At 38.7% G+C, this 25204-nt stretch overlaps 3 protein-coding genes across 3 annotated transcripts; all 3 read left to right on the forward strand.

Annotated features, from left to right (window-relative positions):
• Positions 1–473: 473 nt before the first annotated feature.
• Positions 474–1648, forward strand: LOC104085725 (ethylene-responsive transcription factor TINY-like). Its single transcript, XM_070196571.1, has one exon. The coding sequence runs from the start codon at positions 788–790 to the stop codon at positions 1511–1513; it is 726 nt and encodes a 241-aa protein (XP_070052672.1). The 5' UTR covers positions 474–787; the 3' UTR covers positions 1514–1648.
• Positions 1649–10224: 8576 nt separating this feature from the next.
• Positions 10225–12089, forward strand: LOC138908624 (uncharacterized). The gene is made up of 5 exons (XM_070199303.1): positions 10225–10468; positions 10583–10875; positions 11175–11429; positions 11562–11652; positions 11956–12089. Exons 1-5 carry the CDS (start codon positions 10225–10227, stop codon positions 12087–12089), a joined length of 1017 nt encoding a protein of 338 aa, XP_070055404.1.
• Positions 12090–20584: 8495 nt separating this feature from the next.
• Positions 20585–21091, forward strand: LOC138908625 (uncharacterized). The gene has a single exon (XM_070199304.1). The coding sequence runs from the start codon at positions 20585–20587 to the stop codon at positions 21089–21091; it is 507 nt and encodes a 168-aa protein (XP_070055405.1).
• Positions 21092–25204: the final 4113 nt, after the last annotated feature.

Below are 25204 nucleotides of genomic sequence, written 5' to 3' on the forward strand. Positions count from 1 at the left end.
AGACCCTCGAAGTGCCTTCATTGATATACTCCTAATAGATAAAGATTAGGTTGTGAAAAAAAGGAGATAAAATTCAGGATATTGATTTGTAAAGTTTTGGTACAATCATTTAGTAATTAGAATTCACTAGTAAGAGTAATTCAAATACGTGTAACTATTGTTATGTATGGTCTTTTTCAATAACCATTTGCTATTCGAAATTTATTGGTCGATTAATTCAAATTTATAATAGATCCATTAAAGGGGATACATTCCTTGCAATGGGTTTTCCTTACTGGCGAAATTGAAATCTTCGGTATTCATCCCATATAAGCTACGGTGATTTTGTATAGTTTTATCAATAGTCGATTTGTACTGAAAAAGGGTGGGAAAAAGGTATGTCTCATTTGACGAATGAGATTTGTAAGTCGTATTAACGGAATGCTACTTACAAACCACTCGTCTCTTTTCGCTATAAAAACGCCCGCTCCTATTTCCTTGTCACTCTCTCTTCCATAGTCCATACCCAACGGGCACTTCCAAAATTTTGTCGTTTCTTTCATCTTTCATTTTCATTGCATACCTGTTTCTGGAAAGTTTGAAAATTAAACATAACACCCTCTGATTTTATTTCTCCTTCACTTAGTAACATGAGCGCTGTTTTGGCATTCAATATATAGGTATACTTCCCCACCTAAAAACAGCACTCTCTATTTCTCTCTCTCTGCTCTCCTAATTAACTGCTTGATTTGCTTCATTGCATTAACGACTTGTTCAGTCATCACAGGATCACTGCCTCGGTACATTAATGGCTGAAGTTGAAGTACCATGTCCAGAAACAGAGAGCTCTAGTACTAATTCCTCTTCTTCTTCTTCCTCCTCATTGTCTTCTGAGTCCATGCACAACTTGGTTTTTGACACGTCCAAGGAATTACCAGAAGAGAAGAAACGGCCTACGAAGCGAAAAAGAGAGACGATTAACAGTGAAAACAGAGTACAAAATCAAGTTTACAGAGGAGTTAGGATGAGAAGTTGGGGAAAATGGGTATCTGAAATTCGTGAACCGAGGAAGAAGTCACGTATTTGGCTCGGCACTTATCCTACAGCAGAAATGGCCGCTAGAGCACATGACGTGGCCGCGCTGAGTATTAAAGGAAATTCCGCCATTCTAAATTTCCCTAATCTCATCGACTCTCTGCCTCGTCCAGTGTCAAATTTACCCAGAGATGTTCAAGCTGCTGCTGCTAAAGCAGCTGCAATGAATCTGAACCTAACTTCTGTTTCATCTTCATCCTCATCTTCTTCGTCAACTTTAATAACATCAACGGGCTCAGAGGAATTAGGAGAAATTATAGAGCTGCCTAATATAGAGGAAAGCGAGGAGACGAAGACTGAGTTGAGGTTGAGTGACTCGGTTGAAGGGTGGTTGTACTCGCCGTGGTGGGCATCAACTGACAGTGATTTTTGTGGTTATTTTCCTACCGGGGAGAGTTCAATTCCGAGCAGCTTTGAGATTCTGAAATGGGCTTGCTAAAGCTGATACTTCAGCTTTGTGGACTGAGAAAAGTGGGTTTGCTTTGGTTTTTGTCTTTTTCTTCTGGATCATTTGAATATCTACGGAAATACTGTTTAAGTAAATATATACAATATCAGTTTAGTTGTCCATAAATCATTAATTTTGGATATTCTTATTTAAATATTTGAATACAATAAAACTCTGTTTGATAGTGCTCTCTTAAAATAAATAAAAAAGATTGCATGTTCTAAAAGATGATACTTTTCAATATTTTCTTAATAGAAAGTATTTTTAGCCGCAAAAATGTTATGACAGGTTTCAGACCACAAGTTTTAAAAGTTTTACAGTCATATAAATATTATTGCTTATTATTTAAGACCACATATCACAAAAGACTTCCGTCTTTATTAAAATTTGTACCAAGTTAAACTCAGACTATGTTTTTTAGACGAGAGAGTAATTTTAAGTACTAGTACTTGATTAGGTTTACCCAAAAAAGTTTCTTTTTCCAAGAAAACTTTGCAAGAGCAGTAACGTAGGCATTGTGTTGTATGAAACATATGTAGTATTAATCTATGGCTCTTTCCTTTGATATCTCGAGTATAATTCTACATATATATTACCCTAGTTTTAAAAAAAAAATTACCCTAGTTTTACTACGAAGAAGTGCGTAATTTGGTAGTGGTAAAGCTTAAAAAAGATAATTACCTCACCTGCTATTTGCCGCTCAACTAAGTTATATATCTAGTTGAATTTCTTAAATTGGTATAGAGTTTTTAAAGTGCAACCTCGTTGTGACTAAAAATTTGCATGTAGTGTAATTTTGGGATGTGCTGCATCATTACTCTGTTATAATTTTTTGCCTAATCAGGCCCCCATTTTCTGTTGTATGTTCTATTAAACTTCCCAACTCGAATTCAATGGTTTCAACCATTCATCTTTGACGACTACAAGAAATAAAACTAGAAAAAAATGGACGGGGCTGTAAATTCTATCAAAGACAAAAATATGCTAGGTTGTTTCTCCTTCTTGCTTAAAATAAGATAATGAGAGACACAAGTATAGTAAATCCTGGGTTTTGAGGTTAAAACAACATAGGTCAAATATCATTTTCGCAGTTCAAGTTGCCAGTCATTTTCCTGTTAGGGGCACCATAGATTAGACTCAAATGGATGACAACTTTTATTTTAATTTAGTCACATACTCACATATGGAAAACATCTTAAAATAACTTATGCTCGTTGGTTTTGTGTTAAACAAAGAATGATTTGCTGGTGATCACAATTTCAATGACTTGACGAGATAAATAAAGGTATTAAGTGGGCAATCATTATGCACCCTTGGCCTTTGCTATTTGCATCCACGTATTTGCTTCAAGCTTTTGTTTTCTTCTAAATTTCTATTTGATTGAAGTCGACATTCTTTAATTTTAGTTATTAGGATTGGTGCATTTCTCGCCCTTTTTGTCTTGTCAATACTTTAATAAATTGGATGCCAATAATGCTTCAATGTAATTAGTATCTCCCAATTTCTTCCACTTTGTAATTATGCTTTGAACGCACTTTAAATCAAATTCACATTGCTCGATCAGTAGAATAAGTATTTCTAAGTAAATAAAGATCATCGAGGTTGTTTTCATTTTAGTGAAAAGGGAAGCTTTCAATGGTCGTGCAGAAGAAAAAAAAAAAAAAGAGGAAAATATATGACCCTCCATTTTGTTCCAGTTTATATAACATAATTTAACTGATAGAGTTTAAAACAGAAATTTTTTTTTTGAAATTTATGGGATTAAATATTATCATAACTTTTACATTTATAAAAGATTCTTCTTACGATAAGTAAAAGTTTAAAATTAAATAATTTTAAATATATTACTATTTTTTAACGAATTAATAAGAAAATAATGTCACATAAAAAAATAAAAGTAAGGAAGTATTTATAATCTTTACATGTTTACGGTTGTCGACTAGTTTATAAAGAAAAAGTCAACAAAATAAGGGCTACGGTAATATAGCCGTTAATGATGTGATTAGGAGAAAGAATTTATACAAAGAGACAAAATATAAGCATAGAAGAGAAAATAATATAAGCGTGTAAGGACATTCTTTTAATTAGTTCATCCATTTTTCAAAGAACCAGTCATTCTTCAAACGAATTGCAGTCTGCCAAAACTAAAAGATTGATCAAACATTTGAGGGAGATGGACGACGAAGAATTATACCAAGTCCTTTTGAAAATGACAATATCTAATTCCTCACAATTATTTATTTTATTTTATTTTGAATAATTTTAAACAAACTTGATGGCGATGCCATCAATTTAGTACTCATATTCTTGACCAATGGATTATCAAACACCCCTTTCAAACTTATGCCATAATTAATCAATCTATTCTTTTTATTTTTATTTTGTTAGGTTAAATATGTATCTATTTCTCTCTGTTAGGCCAGGTATAAATTGACAATTAAGGCTCCAACATGACACATTTCAATTAATTCCATTATCACCACCCACCATTATCAATCACTAATTTTTTACTTTTGTCGACTTGCTTCGTGTAATTAAGATTCGCACATTATGTACTACTCCCAATTATACTTTAGTATTCAATTGAGTTTTTTTTTCTATTACTCTAGTTTGATTAAGTTTCGTGACCATCTATTTTGTTTAGTCTTCTTTTTGTTCATTTTACAAGACTTTTCTTTTGGGTTCTAGAAATATTTATGTATAAGTTAATCTCTGGAATTGTATTATTTTGGTTAACCAATTTTTATCTTCATAGGAATACATTCCCCCACCCCGTCTGTTTTAGCTGACTTAGCTCGACAAATTGAAAGGAGCGAGCAGCGGTAAAGTAGTTTTCGTATGACATATAGGTCATGGTTCGAGCCGTGAAATTAACTATTAATGCTACATTAGATTAGGTTGCCTACATCAATACTCCATGGGATGTTGCCTTTTTCGGACTTTACGTGAATATGAAATGTTTCGTGTACCGGACTGTCCTTTTTTAACTAGATAAGTTGCACAATTTATTGATCAAAATTTGATCATCTATGCGACAGCGCTTCCGGTATGGCCGAAAGAAGAGTGGCCTAACGTGATCAAAGCAAATTAAATTGATTAGTCGTCGTGTTTTAAAGAATTAAAGGGGATGATTAAGCGTGAATGATATAAAAAATATAGAGAGTTTATTCTAGTCAACACCGTTTAAGCAATTACATGGACTAATTAGGATTACTCTTTATTTTCTTTCTTTCTTTTTATTTTTTCTTTTAATTGTTCTTGTGAAGATTTGTTGATATTCATCATCACATTACTAAAAGATTTTGTGGGCTTGGCAATTGGTGCACTTAGCCTCATCTGTGAACTCCACGTTGACTTTTCTTTTTCTCCATCCTTTTTGGTTACATGATGAGCAAAAAATAAAAAGCTAAATTTATTCACGTTTAAGTCTCCCGTTGATGCATTTTAATTTCGATACCTTCTTTCTTCATGCTATCAACTCACGGGAGTTAATCTCTTCCACTTATTTTTGGGTTAGGGACTTGTAGTATCACTTTAATATAATCTCTGTATCACTTTAATTAATCTAATCTGTATTTAACATTAGCACTTTGGAGGAAACACAAACTCATATTGTTAGATGTTGCATTACCCCAATATCTCAACTTAAATTTTCTAAATGGTACTTCTCATTCGGTATTACAAAAACTTTATAGAAAAGAATATATTGAAGCCCGCAGCTTGCCACCATTTTTCAAAGTTCGAGAGTAATATCCTTCTGTTATCTGTATATATTTGTTCAGCTCCGTGTCTTTACTATCTCTAAAAAGGAGAATATATGACAAGTCTAAAGAATATGAAATATGTTAGCCAAAATGGATTGGTCGTACAAAAGTAAAGAAAGTATAGCTGGAAAGAATATAAGGTTTCTATTCTAACCTTTTGTGTTTGGTTTTGTTCAATATTTCCTGCACTTAGATTTTATGCTCAAAATATAATTTAAGAAGAAAGACTGGCCAATTTAATCACAAGATTTGCACCTTATCAGAATAGGTGATCACTAATTACGATTTGACATCACTTCTTACAGTAAGGCCGACGTCAGTCGAATCAGTGAACAAATGACAGGCTACATAAATCATGACGGAGGACAAAATAGACCAAAGTACGTACGGTGTAAAACCTTTTATCCAAACCCAAAGTTCTTTGAATCCGTATTTGTAGCCATTATGCCAATAAACCAACCAATTGGTAGCTGTTACCAGCTAAGATAGAGATGGATAAGTTTTCTTGTCAACTGTTACTACTTACAAAAGAAACTACTATAAGCCATTAATTTATCACAATGTAGGTATGATTTATTGAATATTAGCTCAAACCTTTTGAGCCGAAAGCAACGGCATTGGATTAGAATTTTCTATTGGTAGCTTTTAATAGTTACTACTACTACTACTTTTTTTGTAATACTTCATAGTGTCTACTACTTGGACTGTCACTAATATTTAGCTTAAATTATATATATATTTATATGTATATCGTCTCATATTTTACTCGTGTTTCGTGGCTTTCGGATATAAAATGTATTGATTTATATTAATTCGGGGTATTTTTATGTGTAGAAATCATCCGGAAGCAGTGGAGGCAAAATGTGCGAGATTAGAGCCAAAACGGAGGAAAAATGGGCAATGTGGAATTTCAGCGCCACAGGCGCGCTCCACGCCACTTGTGGCGCCATTGGCAGAAACTTCAACAAGCCAGCGCCAGGGCCAGCGCCCCACGCTGCCCTGGACGCTGGTGGCGGGAATTTCTCCTACTTTGTCCGGGACAAGGTTATTTCAGCCCTAGACCTACCCAACGCGTATAAAAGCAAGACTAAGCTTATTTTTGGAGGGGAGACGCCACTTTGAAGAAAAAATACACACGAGAAACATTCGGGAGTGAGGAGATCTCAGTTTTCTTCATCTTTTATTAGTATTTTTAATTATCCAACTATGAATTTGTTTGATCTTATCATGAGTGGCTAAAACTCATAGTTCTGGGATTGTGATTTAGCCATGAATATTGTTATTTAACGTTGACTTAACCTTGATTATAATTCACCAATATTTGGTTGTTTCTTCAATACTGTGATTAATTGCTTAATTTTCTGGCCAGCAGTTAGGTTCTATTTACTATCTATGCTATGCTTGGGAAAGCCATGTTTAGATTAGAGAAGAATTGAAGAGAGCACGATCTTAACTCTGAGGGGAGGCAGATTTGTGGTTAGGATAGGAATATACCTAGTCACCGTGCTTAATTAAATATCGTAATCTTAATGCGTTCTTAATAGATTGATTTCATAGGAATATAGGCGTTAATCTATTTTGAATAGGCGAGTAGTACTTCGGAAGAAGGCTACGAGAACAATTGTTCGGCTGAATAATAATCTTGGTAAATTTAGTGGGTAGTTAATACAAGTCTTTGTGGGTTCGACACTCGACTTATCATTTTATTACTTGTACGATCACGTATATTTGTGTGTTTGTTTGGGAGAAATAAGGTTTTGGCGTCGTTTCCGGGGACTTGAATATTGACTACTTTCTAGTTTTTGCTTTAATTATTTATTTCGTCAAGTCTAACGTTACTTGATTATTGATCTTCTCTTAGGAACCTTGATTGAATGCGAAGGATCAGAAGCGAGTACAGACTTCAAGACTTTAACCCCGAACCTGAGAGAACATTTCATAGGAGGTTGAGGGAAGCAAGGGACATAAATTGTGATGACCCAAAATATCATCTTTAAATTTAATAAGTAATTCTATGTTCTAAGACCTCGAAAAGCACTAATTATCATTTCTCGACTTGCGTGCGCAGTCCGTAAAATTTTCCGAAAAGTTTTTATGTGAAAAATGGAATAAAATATGAAATAGAGCCTTAAAACTCAATTGAGTTGACTTTGGTCAATATTTTGAGCAAACGGACCCGGATCAGTGTTTTGACAGTTCCGGTAGCTCCGTATCGTGATTTGGGACTTGGGTGTATGCCCAAAATTTAATTTGGAGGTCCCTAACTCAAGTTATGACCATTTAACAGAAACTAGTAATTTAAAGGCTAAAGATTTCCAAGTTTGACCACATGATTGACTTTTTTATATCGGAGCCGGAATCCGATTTTGGAAATTTGAATAGCTCTATTATGTTATTTATGAATTGTGTGCCAAATTTGAAGTCATTCCGGATTTATTTAATATGTTTTGGCACGAGATTTGTAAATTTAAAAGTTTAAAACTCAAAGTTCGAATCAAGGGGTGAATTGTAATTTCAGTGTTGTTTGACGTGATATGAGATCCCGAGTAAGTTCATATGATGTTTTAGAATTTGTTGGTATAATTGGTTGAGGTCTCGGAGGGCTCGAGTGGATTCCGGATGGTTAACGAATCAAAATTTGGACTTAAGGAAAAATTTGAAATTTTGGCCTTCTAGTGTAATCGCACCTGCGGTCAATTTTTCGCAGATGCGGTCAAATTTCCGCATAAGAGGAAATCACACTTGTGGTCATTTTTCCGCAGAAGCGGAACCGCATATGCGGTCAAATTTCCGCAGAAGCGGAAATGCTGGACATAACACATAAAATCGGATTTTAGTTATTTTTACTCATTTTTGAGTTTTGAGTCTCGGATTTTGGCGATTCCAAAGTGATTTTTACAATTTTGAATTGGGTAATTGTTCTATAACCAAAAACAATTATATTTCGTAAATCCATGTCTATATTCATCATTTATTTCGGATTTAGATGGAAGAAATTAGAATTTTTTAAAACATCTTCCAAAAATAAAAAATTTAGATTTGAAGGTTCATTTGATATCGAAATTTGATAAATTTTATATGGTTGGACTCGTCTCGGAATGGGTGTTCGGATTTTGTAAATTTTTTTGAGATTTGAGACGTGGGTCCCACTGTCGAATATTTAAATGAATTTTAGATTTTTATCCGAAAAATTAGTAAATTCATATGAAATTAATTTTTATGATTTGTATTAATATATCGAATTATTTGTGAATAGATTTGAAGCTTTTGGTGACAAATTTAAAAGAAAAATATGTGGTCAAGTAATTGATTGGAATTTGCAAAGTGAGGTAAGTATCGTGGTTAACGTTGACTCGAGGGAATAGAACCCTTAAACTATTTGTTAGGTGAAATGCATGTGAACGATATATAGGCGAGGTGATGAGTTCTATACGTCGTCAAATTAATTGTTTGCATAATTATTTAAAAAATCATAAATCGTTTTAAATCATGAATTAATTATTATAATAATTATTTCTCTCCTATTCTTTGTCAAATATTAATTTTTAAATTTCTGCATTAATTATTACATGCTATTTGAATTATCTGTCTTAATTGTTATTTGACATTTAGCATATTAAATATTAAACTGCCTATTTTCTCCCTGATTTTCATAATAATTTGTTATTTGTCATTGTTTGTTTAATAATTAAATCATAATTATTGTATGCTTGTTGTCTTATAATTTTATATTAATTGTTGTATTTATCGGAAAAATTTCTTCTATAAGAATTGATAAATGAATATATTGGAGGAGCGGGTTGCACGTCGCATCAGACTTATTAAAAGTCCATATTGGAGGAGCGGGTTGCACGCCGTTATTAAAAGTCCATATTGGAGGATCGGGTTGCATGCCGCAACAGACTTATTTAAAAGTCGATATATATATATATATATATATATTGGAAGATTGGGTTGCACGCCGCAATATATATATATATATATATATATATATATATTGGGAGATCGGGTTGCACGCCGCAATAAAATTGATTAAAATAAATATATTGGGGGAGCGGGTTGCACGCCGCAACAGAATTAAATATGAATATATTGTGAGAGTGGGTTGCAAGCTGCAACGGAAATTGATAAAAATGATAATTGGTTATGACCGTTGAGTTGGCTTCAATTATTATAAATGAGTTACCTGATTTATTTCTATTATTTGTTGTAGTTACTAATATTGCATACAGGTTAATATAAGTGACTCGCCTTAGCCTCGTCACTACTTCGTCGAGGTTAGGATCAGCACTTACCAATACATGGGATCGGTTATACTGATACTACACTCTGCACTTCTTGTGCATATTTCCGAGTTGGTCCCAGCGGCATACTATAGATTTGCTCGGATTTCAGCTATTCAGAGGAGACTTGAGGTATAACTGCACGACGTCCGCAGTTCTGAAGTCCCCGTCTACTTTACTTTAGTTGTGTGTTTATTTTCAGACAGCTTTATTTTATTCAGGACCTTATTTGTATTATTCTAGAAGTTCGTGCACTTGTGACACCAATTCTGGGATGGTATTTAGACACCGTTGTTTCTTTTTTGGATTATTCACTATATTTCAGACTTTACTTCCGCAATTGTTCTTTGTTATTAATAACTTTAAAAATTGTTTTAAAAATAAATAATATTATTCTAACATTGGCTTGCCTAGCAAGTGAAATGTTAGGCACCATCACGGCCCGAAGGTGGGAATTTTGGGTCGTGACATAAATAATCTTTAGGCACTTGTTCAATTTCCTGTGAACATGGCAGAGGAGCAACATATGGTTGTTCAGGAGGTGGGAATGCCCTGCATTGCTAATGTCACCTCCAGCATTGTGAAGCCTAGATTCACTGTGCACTTTTAGCTGAAACGGAGCATGATCCAGCTACTTCATGCGAATGGGCAATTTATGGGTCTTCCACACGAGGATCCACAACAGCATATCCTGAATTTCTTTGAGATTAGTGATACTTATATCACTAACGGAGTCACCCAAGAATATGTGAAGCTCAGACTTTTTCCGTTCTCTATGTTGGGTAAAGCAAAGCGATGGTTGAAGACAGAACCAGCTAATTCTATTATATCATGGAATGGTTTGGCAAGGAAAATTTTGGCAAGGTTCTTCCCTTCAGGCAAAACTGTAAAGATCAGAAGTGAGATAGTCTCCTTCAAACAGAAAGCGGGGGAGTCATTATACTCAGTTTGAGAGAGGTTCAAGGGGCTGCTCAGAGACTGTCCTTATCACAATCTGACAAACGAAGTGTTAGCTCACACTTTCATAGAAGGACTACATCCTGAGACAAAGATTGTGGTAGATGCTGCAGTTGGAGGTCAAGTGTTGGTGAAAAGCTTCGATGAGATATATGCATTATTGAACAAATTCTCCAAAAGCAATCATGATTGGCAAGGAGAGATGGGCATACACACAGTGCAAAAATCTGCAGGGGTTCTCAAGTTAGATGTCGTTTCGGCATTATCAGCGCAAATTTCCACATTGACCAAGCAAGTCAATCAGATGACCTTGGTTATTAACAAGCAACAAGCCCAGCCAGTGCAACAGGTTCAATTGTTTTGTGAAGTATGTAGAGAGGGTAATACGAGCGACTTATGCCCAGTTCATTCAGAGTCTGTCTGTTTTATGGATAATGCAAATAGGGGCCAGACAAACCAGTATGGGAACACTTACAATCCCAACTGGAGGAACCACCCAACCTTCTCTTAGGGTGGAAACCAAGGTGCTCAGAATTAGTACAGGCTACAAGCACCTCAACAATAATATAGACCACCTCAGGCTGAGCAACATGCAAACCTGACGAGTCACTTGAGGAGATGATGAAGAGATTTATGGCTAACCAACAGGCCCAAGCAGCAGCGATGAGAAATTTGGAGCGACAAATGGGGCAACTTGCCAGTGCTCAAAATACTCGACCAATTGGGGCTCTTCCTTGTGATACCGAGCCTAATCCTAAAGCTCAAGTCAATGCGGTTACCTTGAGAAATGGAAGAGTGTTAGAAGAAGTTCCAAAGAAAAAGAAATATACGACTAGTCCTGAAGGAGAATTAGTTCCCAAGCCAGTTGAGAAGAATGAGAAAGAGAACAAAGGATCAGAGCCAGTAATTGTGACAAGGCCACCACCTCCGTTTCCACAAAGACTGTAGAAGAAAAAAGATGATGCTAAGTACAAGAAATTCTTATATATTTTGAGCCAAATGCGTGTGAATTTGCCTTTGATGGAAATTTTGTAGGAAGTGCCTAAGTATGCAAGGTATCTCAGAGATATTATGGCAAACAAGCGAAGGCATACAGAGTTTGAAATAGTTGCACTTACTAAAGAGTGTATTGCTAGAGTTTAGAGTAAACTTCCTCTTAAGTAGAAGGATCGTGGGAGTTTCACAATTCCTCTGTCTCTTGGAAAACAAGAAGTTGGCAGAGCCCTGTGTGATTTAGGGGCTAGTATAAATTTGATGCCATCCTCTTTGTTCAAGCAACTCGGATTGGGGGTGCTTAGACCTACTATAATCACTTTACAGTTAGCAGATAGGTCACTATCTATGCCAGAAGGAATTATAGAGGATGTGTTAGTTTGAGTGGGAAAGTTTATTCTTCCTGCTGATTTTATTTTTCTTGATTACGAGGCAGATGAGAAAGTGCCCATTATTTTGGGGCAACCATTTTTAGATACAGGTGGAGCGATTATTGATGTGAGGGAAGGGAAGTTAAAGATAAGAGTTGACGATGAGGAAATAACTTTTAATGTGTACAAAGACACTTAAGTTCCCTAAGCATTATGAGAACTTGTGCATGAATATTGTGGTAGAATTGAAGGGGATAGAGTAGAGTCCTTATGTAAATTGTAATGATACAGATGCGACAACTGAGTTAGAGGAGGTGGTGTTGCAAGCTGAGTGTGTAAAGATGATTGAGAAAAGAGCCAGATATGAAAGAGGAGACCTTCTGAGAGCGTGCAAAAAGGCTAGAATTCATGGGAGAAAGAAGAAGAGAAAGCGCCCAGCCTGAGCAGAGTAGCAGGGTCGTGCCACGGCTATAAATAAGGCGCTTGTTGGGAGGCAACCCAGCCTGTATTTTATTTATTTATTTATTTATTTATTTTTTATAGTATCAAGGTTTGTGTTGTTTTTGTTTTGCAGAGTAGGGGAAGTCTGAGTACCCGAAATTGAAGCTGAGGAGCATGTTTGAGCTTAAGTGTGGGGTCGTCCCGACCCTTAATATTGAGGATCATGTCCGAGCTAGGCCCGAGAGGGTCTTAGGGAGTATTTATCACCCTTGTTTTAATATTTTTCTTTGTGATCATGCATCGAGGGCTATGCATAAAATAAGTGTGGGGTGGGGAGACTACTTTCTAAAGTGTAATTGTATAAAACTGTTTTATATTAATTCATTATTAGTTTTTCTTTTAGAACTCGTAGTAGACATAGTCTAGGTTCTAAAAAAACGAAAATAGAAAGAAAAAAAAGAAAAAAAAATCAGAAAAAGCTCGGACTTTTCCCGATGATGGATCTTTTGGAAAATTTTCTTGAGGGATTAAAGTCCGATTAAAAAAAATACCAAAAAGTATTTTTAGGACAGTTAGGTAGTATCCCTTAGTTTTTCTTTGGGCGCCGGTTCTTTTTCAAGGGTGTAGCTCAAACCGGGTACTTTATTTTTTTTAGGAGTAGCTTAGGAAGAGACTAAGTTGCTCTGAGATACCTAGTGACATGTTTGGTGCTGGCATATTAGGCTATGACATGCGATCTATCTTCCCGTATATTTGGTTTGAATTGTGATGCCTGAGTAAAATAAATAGCCTATTCTGTGACGCCTTCTCTCAGTTGTTTGAGTTGTATGCCACATAGTGCATTATTGCTTAAATTTCGCAATTATATGTGCTTTCTTGACTTGAGGAACATAACCGTCTTGATTGATTTATGTGCAATGTGTGTGTGAAGATTTGTGATTCTCTGTGCTATCCTGTGTAGTCTAGAACTTGCCCCGTATGTTAATCAAAGAGAATTTGTTAAGTTGTTCTAATCTAGGAGATGACATAGGTGTTTCTTGCTCGATCATAGATGTTCTTGTCACATAAAAATAAAATTTTCCGTTGCTAGTCCCTTTGAGCCTATAGACCTTTTCTTTGGCACCCACATTATAAGCCTATTCCCGTTTGTTCTTAATTGATATTGTTTTGATCCCTTTACCTCCTAAGGCACTTAGTCGCTAAAATAAGTAAGGCGAGAGATTGAGGAGTTGCTTTCGAGTGGAACCATGGAAGGGTCCTTAAGGTGCACTAAAATTGAAAAAAGGTCACTAGCCGATAAACTTTAATGTATGGAATGTGTGTAGAAAGAAAAAAAAAAAAAGAGAAAAAGAAAAAAATGGAAAAACAAAAGAATGATAGTCAAATAATGTAGAAAAACACATATCTCATAATCCTACTAATCTGTGCTAGTGGAAATATAGAGGTGCTTAATTGAAATTAGGGCTATGTTATATACTCCATCCATTTTAATTTATGTGAACCCATTTGACTGGGCACGTAGTTTAAGAAAAGAGAGAAGACTTTTGAACTTGTGGTGTAAAATGAGGCACATATATTTTGTGTGGCTATAAATCATTGCATAAAGGTAAATTGTTTCCAAATAAGCAAAGAGGTCATTCTTTTTGGCACGGACTAAAAAGAAAATAGGTTCACATAAATTAAAACGGAGGGAGTATGATGTATGACGAGTGAATTAGTTGAGAAGAAGATGTGCTTGATTTTTGAGTGTAGTGGATTAAAGTGCTTAGGAGGGTTAGTCACTATTCCTAAATATATCCTACCCGTCCCTTAGCCTCCATTACAACCTTAAAGTCCTAATTGATCCTAGATTTGGCTAGCTTAGATTAGTAGAGATGTACATTACTGACAACCTTATGGTACGACCACGGGATGCACATAAATTCTTTGTGAGAGTGAGCGAATTTTTCTCAATTGTGTGATATCCTTAATTTATATTCAAAAGCATACTTGAATCTATAGACTATTTTATGTTCACTCTTGTATTTGTTGGTGAGGGCACATGATCTAATGAATGATTGGTAATGTTGTAACTTCTCTTTTTGGGTGAGTACGCGAGTTAAGGGTGCTTAGTGGTGACGAGTCGACTTTTGAGGTAGAGTGGTTACGGATTGATTGTTTGAATTGATTGAATTGAAATGGATATAGTTGGGTATGTTTAAAACGGGAAGAATGTAATTTTATATGTTCATGTTTGATTATCGGTATCGATCATATTCAAGAGTAGAGTGTATGGTGAAAAAACAAATTGAAGTGCTCTTCTCTAGTGAGATTTGTATGTAGTTGGGATAGAGTTGTTAGTCCCATTGCTCGAGGACGAGCAAGAGTCTAAGTGTAGGGTGTTGATATTTAGCTTAAAGTATATATATTTATATGTATATCGCCTCATGTTTTACTCGTGTTTTATGGATTTCAGATGTAAAATATATTTATTTATATTAATTCGAGGTATTTTTATGTGTAGGAATCATCTGAAAGCAATTGGGGGCGAAAGGTGCGAGATTAGAGCCAAAACGGAGGAAAAATAGGCAATGTGGAATTTTAGCGCCACAAGCAGCGCTCCACGCCACCTGTGGCGCCATTAGCAGAAACTTCAACAAGCCAGCGCCAGCGCCCCACACTGCCCTGGACGCTGGTGACGAAAATTTCTCCAAGACTAAGCCTATGTTTGGAGGGGAGACTCCACTTTGAAGAGAAAATACACATGAGAAACATTCGGGAGCAAGGAGATATCAGCTTTCTTCATCTTTTCTTAGTATTTCAGTTATCCAACACTTATGAATTTGTTTAATCTTATCATGAGTGGCTAAAACCCATAGTTCTGGGGTTGTGATTTAGCTATGAATATTGTTGTTTAACGTTAACTTAACCTTGATTACAATTCACCAATATATGGTTGTTTCTTCAATTCTGTGATTAATTGCTTAATTGTCTGGTCAGTAGTTATGTTCTATTTACTATCTATGATATGCTTGGGAAAGTCATATTTAGATTAGAGATGAATTGAAGAGAGTACGATCTTAAGTCTGAGAGGGATGGATTTGTGGTTAGGATAGGAATATACCTAGTCATCGTGCTTAATTAAACATCATAATCTTAATGCATTCTTAATAGATTGATTTCATAGGAATATAGGCATAAATCTATTTTAAATAGGCGAGTAGTACTTCGGGAGAAGGCTACGAGAGCAATTATTCGTTTAATTAGCAACCATGAGTGAATTGTATAAAAGGGAGAGTTAACTAGAACACAGTAGGATTGGTGAATCGATCACAACCCTGGAATATTTATCTCTACTGAATACACAACAATCATTTTGCTGCTTGATAATTTTGTTACTAGTTAGAATTATTGTTTAGTATAATCACACTCTTGAACTCGAATTGCTCGACTGAATAATAATCTTTGTGAATTTAGTGGGTAGTTAACACAAGTCTATGTGGGTTCGACACGACTTATCATTTTATTACTTGTACGATCACGTATACTTGCATGTGCGTTTGGGAGCAACAGTCACCAGAGTAAAATGGACAAAACTTTGATATACTCTCAAGTAATATTTACAAAAATAGTTGAAATCCATCATCTCTTTTACTCTTTTAGTAAACACTTTTTGCCCGCAAGTACTTCCAATCTATATATCTACTAGATTACTTTGCCCGTGCTTACGCACGTGCCCAACAATCTAAACTTTGACGAAGTTTGTTCTCCACTTGTTAATTTGTTCTTTGTTATAATTTACTGTTGTATTTTAAATTCAATTAACCTAACTAATTGTTTTATCTTTTTACTCCTACAGGAATAAAAATAATCGTAGGAACATATATGTATTTCTATTGTCAACTTTTTAGAACATTAAGATAAGATAAAGAAAGATTAGATACATAAAAGTGAGGAAATAAACATGTCTCTCAACGGCAACCAATTCTATATTTTTTTAAAAAAATTCTCAAAAGAAGTAAAATGCTTGAATTAATAATGTGAATTTTCTGTGCTCATTCTTGGTTCTAGCTCTCTTTCTTTTAGATACCTAATTTAATTATGATGTTTTAATAATTTTTGTTATTTCAGTTTGTTGCTTGATAGATGTTATTAAAGTTTCAACCTTAGATATTTGGAAGATTCACTCTCATTTCTATGTATTTTAAAAAGTTATTTTTTTCCGTTAGCTTTATCTTGGTTACGTGAACAAAGTTACAAACTATGAACCTCTAATACCTTTTTGTGTGCTCCATTCATCTCATTTTCATTGGGATTGTTTAGAAAGTATACTCTTAGTTAATACAGGTTAGAAATTACGAAGTAAACAAAACTTTAAAAAACTTATGTATTCCTCAGAGCTCACTTACACATTTATTTGGAAACCATTTGAGAAAATTTTGAATAGATAAAATGTAACGACCCGACCGGTCGTTTTGAGAGTAATAGTCCCGATCTCCTATTAACTGCTTTCTCCATATCTATTTCTACTATTGTGACTTGCCGGGATGATTGGTTTTGAGTTTCGGAGTGCTTTGGGACACTTAGTCCCTAAATGAGAGCTTAAGCCCTAGGATTTGGACCGTACTCGAAACTGTATGAAGATGACTCCAGAATGGAATTCTGTCTATTCTGTTAGTTCCGTTAGGTGATTTTGGGTTTAAGATCGTGTCCGGATTGTGTTTTGGAGGTCCGTAGCTCATTTAGGCTTGAAATGGCGAAAGTCGAATTGTTTGAGTTTTGGGCCGGTAGTGAAATTTTTGATGTCGGGGTCGGAATCCGATTCTGGAAGTTGGAGTAGGTCCGTAATATCGAATATGAATTGCGTGCAAAATTTGGGATCAATCGGACGTGGTTTGATAGGTTTCGGCATCGGTTGTAGAATTTTAAAATTTGAAGTTCTTTAAGTTTGAATTGGAAGGTGATTCATGATTTTAGCATTTTTCGATGTGATTTGAGAGCTTGACTAAGTTCGTATGATATTTTAGAACTTGTTGGTATATTTGGTTGATGTCCCGGGGGCCTCGGGTGAGTTTCGGATGCTTAACGAATAACTTTTGGACTTTGGAAGATAGCAGATTTCTAGTGTTCTGTTGCAGGCATTTTCTTCATCGCGTTCGTGAGGGAGTCCTCGCGTTCGCGTAAGGTATCTGGGAAGGGCAGCTGAATTATGCTTCGCGTCCGCGATGTCGCCCTCGCGTTCGCAAAGGTGTGGAACCTCGAAGCTACGCGATCGCGACATGGTCCTCGCATTCGCGAAGAAGAACTGGAGGCAGGCGAGATTTTGTGCTTCGCATTCGCGAAAGAGGTCCCGCGTTCGCGAAGGGTCAAGCTGAGTGGTCTTCGCATTTGCGACATGTGCATCGCGTTCGCGATGGAGGATTTTTGGGCCGAAGTAAATTGTACTTCGCGAACGTGAGGGTGTGGCCGCGTTCGCGAAGAAGGACGTGTCTAGGCAGTATTAAAGTTTCCAAAAATGGGGGTTATGCCATTTTTATCAAAAACTTGAGTTGGGAGCTCGGATTTTGGACGAGGGATTGAGGAATTTTCAGAGATATTGATTGGGTAATTATTCTTAACTCCTTTATGGTGATATTCCACTAATCTATGCTTGAATTCATCATTTAATTTTGGATTTGGGGTGAAAAATTGAGAAAACTTCTTAGGCCGAATTTCTGGGGTTTGATCGAGATTTTGGTATCGGATTTGAACAAATTTTGGTGCGAGTAAACTTGGGAGTGAATGGGTGTTCGTATTTTGCGACTTTTACTTAATTTTGAGATGTGGGCCTCACGGGCGATTTTTGAGTTAATTTCGGATTTACTTATTAAAATATTGATTTCATTAATTTGATGACTCTATTATGGTTGTATTTGTGATATGTAATTGCTTTTGGCTAGATTTGGGCCATTCGGAGCCGAATATTCGTGGGAAAGGCATTGTGACCGATTGATTGAGCTTGGTTCGAGGTAAGTGGCTTGCCTAACTTTGTGTGGGGGAAATCCCCTTAAGATTTGAAACTATTATGATATGTGAGCGCCGTGTACGTGAGGTCACGAGTACGTATACGGGCTAGTTGTGGTAAAACCCGATTTTCTTACTGAGCAGCAACATGTTTTCCTGTTATTTTGAGTTATACCATTTTAATGAGTACAAATCTATTTTATTCTTAATTAAGTTATTCCAATATGTGTAGCTATCATGTTTAGTCTATTACAACATGTCCACGTGTCTTAATTGTTTATGTGAATTATGTGCAGCATGCTTAGTAAAATTTGCGTTACTTCCCTAACTGGTACCTAGCCTAAATTGTAAACATTTCGTGATGTAGTTGTATTCCTATCTTTCGCGCTGCATATTTACTTTGGGACTACAGAACGGTATTCCGGGAGATCCCCCTGTCTTGCATATTTAAATTGGGACTACAGACGTATTCCGGGAGATTCCCCTATCTTGCATATTTATTTTGGGACTACGGACGTATTCCAAGAGATCCCCCAGCACTCCATATTTACTTTGGGACTACGGACGTATTCGGAGAGATCCCCCTGTACTGCATATTCATTCGTTCCTACGGGACGGTATCCTGGAAGATTCCACATTGTGTATACCTTGTTCTGAGCCGAGGGTTCCCTTGACTGTTAAATTTCTTTGAAAATTTTCTTTAACTGTTTACCGTAAAACTTACTTATATCTTTTTACTGTTTAATTTATTATATTTATTCCGGTAGGACCTTGACCTGACCTCGTCACTACTCGACCGAGGTTAGGCTTGGCACTTACTGGGTACTGATTGTGGTGTACTCATGCTACTCTCTGCACATGTTTTTTTCTTGTGCAGATCCAGATGCACCTTATCAGCCGTACTATCAGTGAGCCAGGACATCTTTGGAGACTTCAAGGTATATCTGCCACGTCCGCAGACCTCGGAGTCCCCTTCTACTCTTTCTCATGTCCATTATTTTCTGTATCTTCCTTGTTAGATTCTGATGTATAGAGACACTAGACTTTTCCTTCTGTTGTTTGTGATTCACGATGTTCCGAGTTTTGGGGATTGTTGTGAATTTTTGAATAGTTGGTTAAATTTATATTTTTATTTCATTATTCTGCAAAGTGTTAGGCTTACCTAGTTGTAGAGACTAGGTGTCGTCACGAGCTCACACGGAGGGAAAATTGGGTCGTGACAAGTTGGTATCAGAGCTCTAGGTTCGTAGTTGTCGTGAGTCACAAACCGGTTTATTAGAATCTCGCGAATCAGTACGGAGACGTTTGTACTTATCTTTGGGAGGCTATGGAACTGTTAGGAAAATTTCACTACTTTGATTCCCTGTCGTGCAAAAATTATTGACTTCAAAGATTCTAAAATTTTGTATTCTATTCTACACGTACAAGCGGATCTGATGTCCATGCACCCCCGCCCCTGCTAAAGTCGCGAGAGGCCGGGGTAGAAGTCGAGGACGTCCACGTGGTGCAGCCAGAGCACCCGCACGATCTGCTACAGAAGAGCCCCAAGTAGCTCAAGCTGGAGGACAAACACCTGAGATACATGTTGTTGTACCATCCCTCCAGGAGACTCTAGCCCAGTTTCTGAGCATGTTCAACACCTTAGCTCAGGCTGGATTGATTCCACTTGCTCCTGCCACATCTCAGGCCGGGGGAGGAGCACAGACTCCCGTCTCCGGTACTCCAGAGCAGTGGGTTCAGGTCGACTAGGTTCCATAGGTTGTTCCAATGCAGCCGGTAGCTCCAGCTCAGCCCGAGGTTAGGGCAGTAGCTTCTGAGGCGGAGCAGCTCAGACTTGAGAGGTACAAGAAGTACCACCCACCTACTTTCAGTGGACTAGCTTCAGATGATGCTCTGAGTTTTCTTGAGGACTGTCATCGTATTCTCCGCACTATGGGCATTGTGGAGACGAGTGGGGTTTCTTTCACTGCTTTCCAGCTGAGGGGAGCGGCATATCAGTGGTGGCGTGCCTATGAGTTGAGTAGTCCGGACGAGGCAGCCTCACTCACTTGGACTCAGTTTTCAGAGATGTTCTTGCATGAGTATGTTACCCAGAGTCTCAGGGATGCCTGGCGTGCAGAGTTTAAGCAGCTGTGCTAGGGTGCTATGATTGTGTCAGAGTATGCAGTCCGCTTCAGTGATTTGGCCTGACATGCACCGGCCTTGGTTGCCACAGTTCGAGAGAGGGTTCGACGATTTATTAAGGGACTCTACCTCAGTATCAGGATTAATATGGCCAGGGAGTTGGAGATGGATATTTCTTATCAGCAGGTTGTGAGTATCGCCAGGAGATTGGAGGGCATGCTTGCCCGGGACAGAGAGGAGAGAGAGGCCAAAAGGTCTCGAGAGACTGGTCATTATTCAGGAGCTCGTGCATCAGTAGCACGCTATGGTAGGCGTTTTGTGAATCGCCCTATTCATTCAGCTCTTCCAGCAGCCAGTAGTGTTCCAGCTCCTCCTAGACCTCAGGAGCCCTATTATGCACCGCCAGTATCCAGTATGCCTCCTACTCGAGGTGCTATTATCGGCCAGTCCAGAAGGCCAGGTCCGAGTCAGTCTCAGCCACCGCGTCCTCCGAGAGGTTATTTTGAGTGTGGTGACACTCGTCACATGGTTAGAGATTGCCCCAGATCCAGGAGGGGTACACCTTCACAGACATATCAGCCTCCACGTGCTCCACCGGGTCCTCCAGCCATTCTTCCAGCCCCAGCTGCCACCCCACCTCCTCAGCCAGCTTGAGGTGGAGGTCGGGGAGGTCGAGGTCGCCCTAGAGGGGGAGGCCAGGCCAGGTACTATGCCCTTCTAGTCCATCAGAGGTTGTTGCTTCAGATTCAGTCATCACAGGTATCGTCCCTGTCTGTCATAGGGATGCATCGGTATTATTTGACCCAGGCTCTATGTATTCATATGTGTCTTCTTATTTTGCTCCACATTTGGGGATATCTCAGAATTTTTTGAGTTCCCCTATTTATGTATCTACTCCTGTGGGAGATTCTCTTGTTGTGAACCACGTGTATCGGTCGTGTTTGATTGCTCTTAGTGATTTTGAGACCAGAGCTGATTTATTATTGCTCAGCATGGTGGACTTTGATATTATTTTGGGCATGGACTGGTTGTCGCCCCATTATGCTATTCTTGATTGTCACGCTAAAACCGTGACGCTGGCTATGCCAAGTTTACCGCAATTATAGTGGAGAGGTACCTTAGAGTATACTCCCAGCAGAGTTATTTCTTTTCTTAAAGCTCAACGAATGGTTGAGAAGGGGTTTGATGCGTATCTATCTTATGTGAGAGATGTCAGTATCCATACCCCTACAGTTGAGTCAGTTCCAGTAGTGGGGGACTTTCCAGATGTGTTTCCAGCTGATCTTCCAAGCATGCTGCCCGACAGAGATATTGATTTCGGCATTGATTTATTGTCGGACACTCAGCCCATTTCTATTCCTCCCTACCGTATGGCTCCTCCTGAGTTGAAGGAGCAGTTGCAGGAGTTGCTTGATAAGGGTTTCATCAGGCCCAGTGTATCACCCTGGGGTGCTCCGGTCTTATTTGTGAAGAAGAAGGATGGTTCTATGCGTATTTGTATTGATTACTGCCAGTTGAAAAAAGTCACAGTGAAGATCAGGTACCCATTGCCTCGTATTGATGATTTATTTGATCATTTACAGGGTGCCAGGGTGTTTTCTAAGATTGACTTGCGTTTTGGCTATCATCAGTTGAAGATTCGAGAGCTGGACATCCCGTAGACTACTTTCAGGACCAGATATGGTCACTATGAATTTCTTGTCATGTCGTATGGGCTGACCAATGCCCCAGTAGCCTTTATGCATTTGATGCACAGTGTGTTCCGGCCTTATCTTGATTCCTTCATCATTGTGTTTATTGACGACATCCTGGTATATTTCCGATCTCGGGGAGAAAAGGTTGTATGCAAAATTTTCTAAGTGTGAATTCTGGCTTGATTCAGTGGCATTCTTGGGCCATATAGTGTTTTGTGATGGGAACAAGGTAGATCCGAAGAAGGTGGAGGCAGTGTAGAGTTGGCGTAGACCGTCATCAGCTACGGAGATCTGCAGTTTCCTTGGTTTAGCGGGGTATTACCGTCGCTTTGTGGGGGGATTTTCATCCATTGCAGCACCTATGACCAGGCTGACCCAGTAGGGTGCTCCGTTCCGGTGGACTGAGGAGTGTGAGGAGCGCTTTCAGAAGCTCAAGATAGCTTTGACTACAGCCCCGGTATTAGTATTGCCTATAGGTTCGGGGTCCTACACTGTCTATTGTGATGCCTCGAGGATTGGCCTTAGAGCAATATTGATGCAGGACGGTAGGGTGATTGCCTACGCGTCTAGACAGTTGAAGGTGCATGAGAAGAATTATCTGGTTCATGATCTCGAGTTAGCGGCTATTGTTTACGCCCTGAAGATCTAGCGTCATTATTTGTACGGTGTTCCCTGTGAGATTTACACTGATCACCGGAGTTTGCAGCACTTGTTCAGGTAGAAAGACCTTAATTTCGTCAGTGGAGGTGGTTGGAGCTACTTAAAGACTATGATATCACTACCCGGGGAAGGCCAATATAGTGGTCGGCGCCTTGAGTCGCTGGGCAGAGAGTTTGGGTAGTTTGGCATATCTTCCGGTAGCTGAGAGGCCCTTTGCCTTAGATGTTCAGGCCTTAGCCAGCCAGTTCGTGAGATTGGATATTTCATAGCCTAGCCGAGTATTAGCTTGTGTGGTTGCTCGGCCTTCTCTTTATGACCGTATCAGGGAGCGCTAGTATGATGATCCTCATCTTCTAGTTCTTTAGGACAGGGTTCAGCGAGGTGATGCCAGAGATGTGACTATTGGTGATGACGGTGTGATGAGGGTGCAGGGCCGGATCTGTGTGCCCAATATAGATGGACTTCGGGAGTTGATTCTCGAGAAGGCCTACAACTCGCGGTACTCCATTCATCCCGATGCCGCGAAGATGTACCGGGATTTGAGACAACACTATTGGTGGAAGAGGATGAAAAAGGATATAGTTGGGTTTGTGGCCAAGTGTCTAAACAGTCAGCAGGTCAAATATGAGCACCAAAGGCCGGGTGGATTACTTCAGAGGTTAGAGATCCCAAAGTGAAAGTGGGAGCGGATCACCATGGACTTTCTAGTTGGACTTCCACAGACTTTGAGAAAACTCGATGCTATTTGGGTGATCGTGGATCGGCTGACCAAGTTAGCTCATTTTTTTCCAGTATTGACCACTTATTCTTCTGAGAGGTTGGATGAGATTTATATCAGAGAGATTGTCCGCCTTCATGGTATTCCAGTATCCATCATTTTAGACAGAGGTACATAGTTCACATCACGGTTTTGGAGAGCTGTACAGCGGAGTTGGGTACTAGGGTGGAGCTGAGCATAGCCTTTCACCCTCAGACGGACGGGCAGTCCGAGCGCACAATTCAGATTCTTGAGGATATGCTATGTGCCTGTGTGATGGAGTTCAGAGGGTCGTGGGACCAATACTTGCCACTTGCAGAGTTTGCTTACAACAACAGTTACCAGTCCAGCATTCAGATGGCACCGTATGAGGCTTTGTATGGTAGGCGGTGCCGGTCCCCAGTGGGATGGTTTGAGTCGGGCAAGGCCCGATTGTTGGGTACAGACTTGGACCAGGATGCCCTGGATAAGGTGAAGGTGATTCAGGAAAGACTTCGCACAACCCAGTCTAGGCAGAAGAGTTATGCAGACCGGAAGGTTCGTGATTTGGAATTTATGGTTGGTGAGCGGGTCTTGCTTCGGGTATCGCTAATGAAGGGTGTCATGAGGTTCGGGAAGAAGGGCAAGCTGAGCCCGAAGTTCATTGGTCCTTTTGAGATATTGCGGTGAGTTGGGGAGGTTGCTTATGAGCTTGACTTGCCTTCCAGCCTAGCAGGAGTTCACCCGGTATTCCACGTGTCTATGCTCCAGAAGTATCACGGTGATCCGACTCATGTATTGGATTTCAGCTCAGTCCAGTTGGATAAGGATCTATCTTATGTTGAGGAGCCAGTAGTCATTTTGGACGGGCAGGTCAGAAAGCTCAGGTCAAAGAATATTGCTTCAGTAAATGTCCAGTGGAGAGGTCAGCCGGTCGAGGAGGCGACTTGGGAGACCGATCAGGATATGCGCAGCCAGTACCCTCATCTTTTCACAGTTTCAGGTATGCCTTTATACTCGTTCGAGGACGAACGATTATTTTAAGAGAGGGAGGATGTAACGACTCGACCGGTCTTTTTGAGAGTAATAGCCTCGATCTCCCTATTAACTGCTTTCCCCATATCTATTTCTGCTATTGTGACTTGCCGGGATGATTGGTTTTGAGTTTCGGAGTGCTTTGGGACACTTAGTCCCTAAATAAGAGCTTAAGCCTTAGGATTTGGACCGTAATTGAAACTGTGTGAAGACGACTCCGGAATAGAATTTTGTCGATTCCGTTAGCTCCGTTAGGTAATTTTGGGTTTAGGGGCTTATTCAGATTGTATTTTAGAGGTCCGTAGCTCATTTAGGCTTGAAATGACGAAAGTCGAATTTTTAGAGTTTTGGACCGGTAGTGGAATTTTTGATATCGGGGTCGGAATTCGATTCCGAAAGTTGGAGTAGGTCCGTAATATCGAATATGACTTGCGTACAAAATTTGGAGTCAATCGAACGTGGTTTGATAGGTTTCGGCATCGGTTGTAAAATTTTGAAGTTTCAAGTTCTTTAAGTTTGAATTGGAAGGTGATTCGTGATTTTAGCATTTTTCGATGTGATTTGAGAGCTCGAAAAAGTTTGTATGGTGTTTTAGGACTTGTTGGGTTGAGGTCCCGGGTGCCTCGGGTGAGTTTCGGATGC

The sequence above is a fragment of the Nicotiana tomentosiformis genome, chromosome 3 (genome assembly GCF_000390325.3).
Source record: "Nicotiana tomentosiformis chromosome 3, ASM39032v3, whole genome shotgun sequence".
Lineage (NCBI taxonomy): Eukaryota > Viridiplantae > Streptophyta > Magnoliopsida > Solanales > Solanaceae > Nicotiana > Nicotiana tomentosiformis.

What these genes read in the sequence shown, in the direction of transcription:
- LOC104085725 (XM_070196571.1), top strand. Translation starts at nt 788, where the DNA reads ATGGCTGAAGTTGAAGTACCATGTCCAGAAACAGAGAGCTCTAGTACT.
- LOC138908624 (XM_070199303.1), top strand. Translation starts at nt 10,225, where the DNA reads ATGGGTCTTCCACACGAGGATCCACAACAGCATATCCTGAATTTCTTT. An exon ending in CAAAACTGTAAAGATCAGAA is followed by an intron (nt 10,469 to 10,582) that starts GTGAGATAGTCT and finishes ACGAAGTGTTAG; the next exon opens with CTCACACTTTCATAGAAGGA. An exon ending in AGAACAAAGGATCAGAGCCA is followed by an intron (nt 11,430 to 11,561) that starts GTAATTGTGACA and finishes GAAATTTTGTAG; the next exon opens with GAAGTGCCTAAGTATGCAAG.
- LOC138908625 (XM_070199304.1), top strand. Translation starts at nt 20,585, where the DNA reads ATGGCCAGGGAGTTGGAGATGGATATTTCTTATCAGCAGGTTGTGAGT.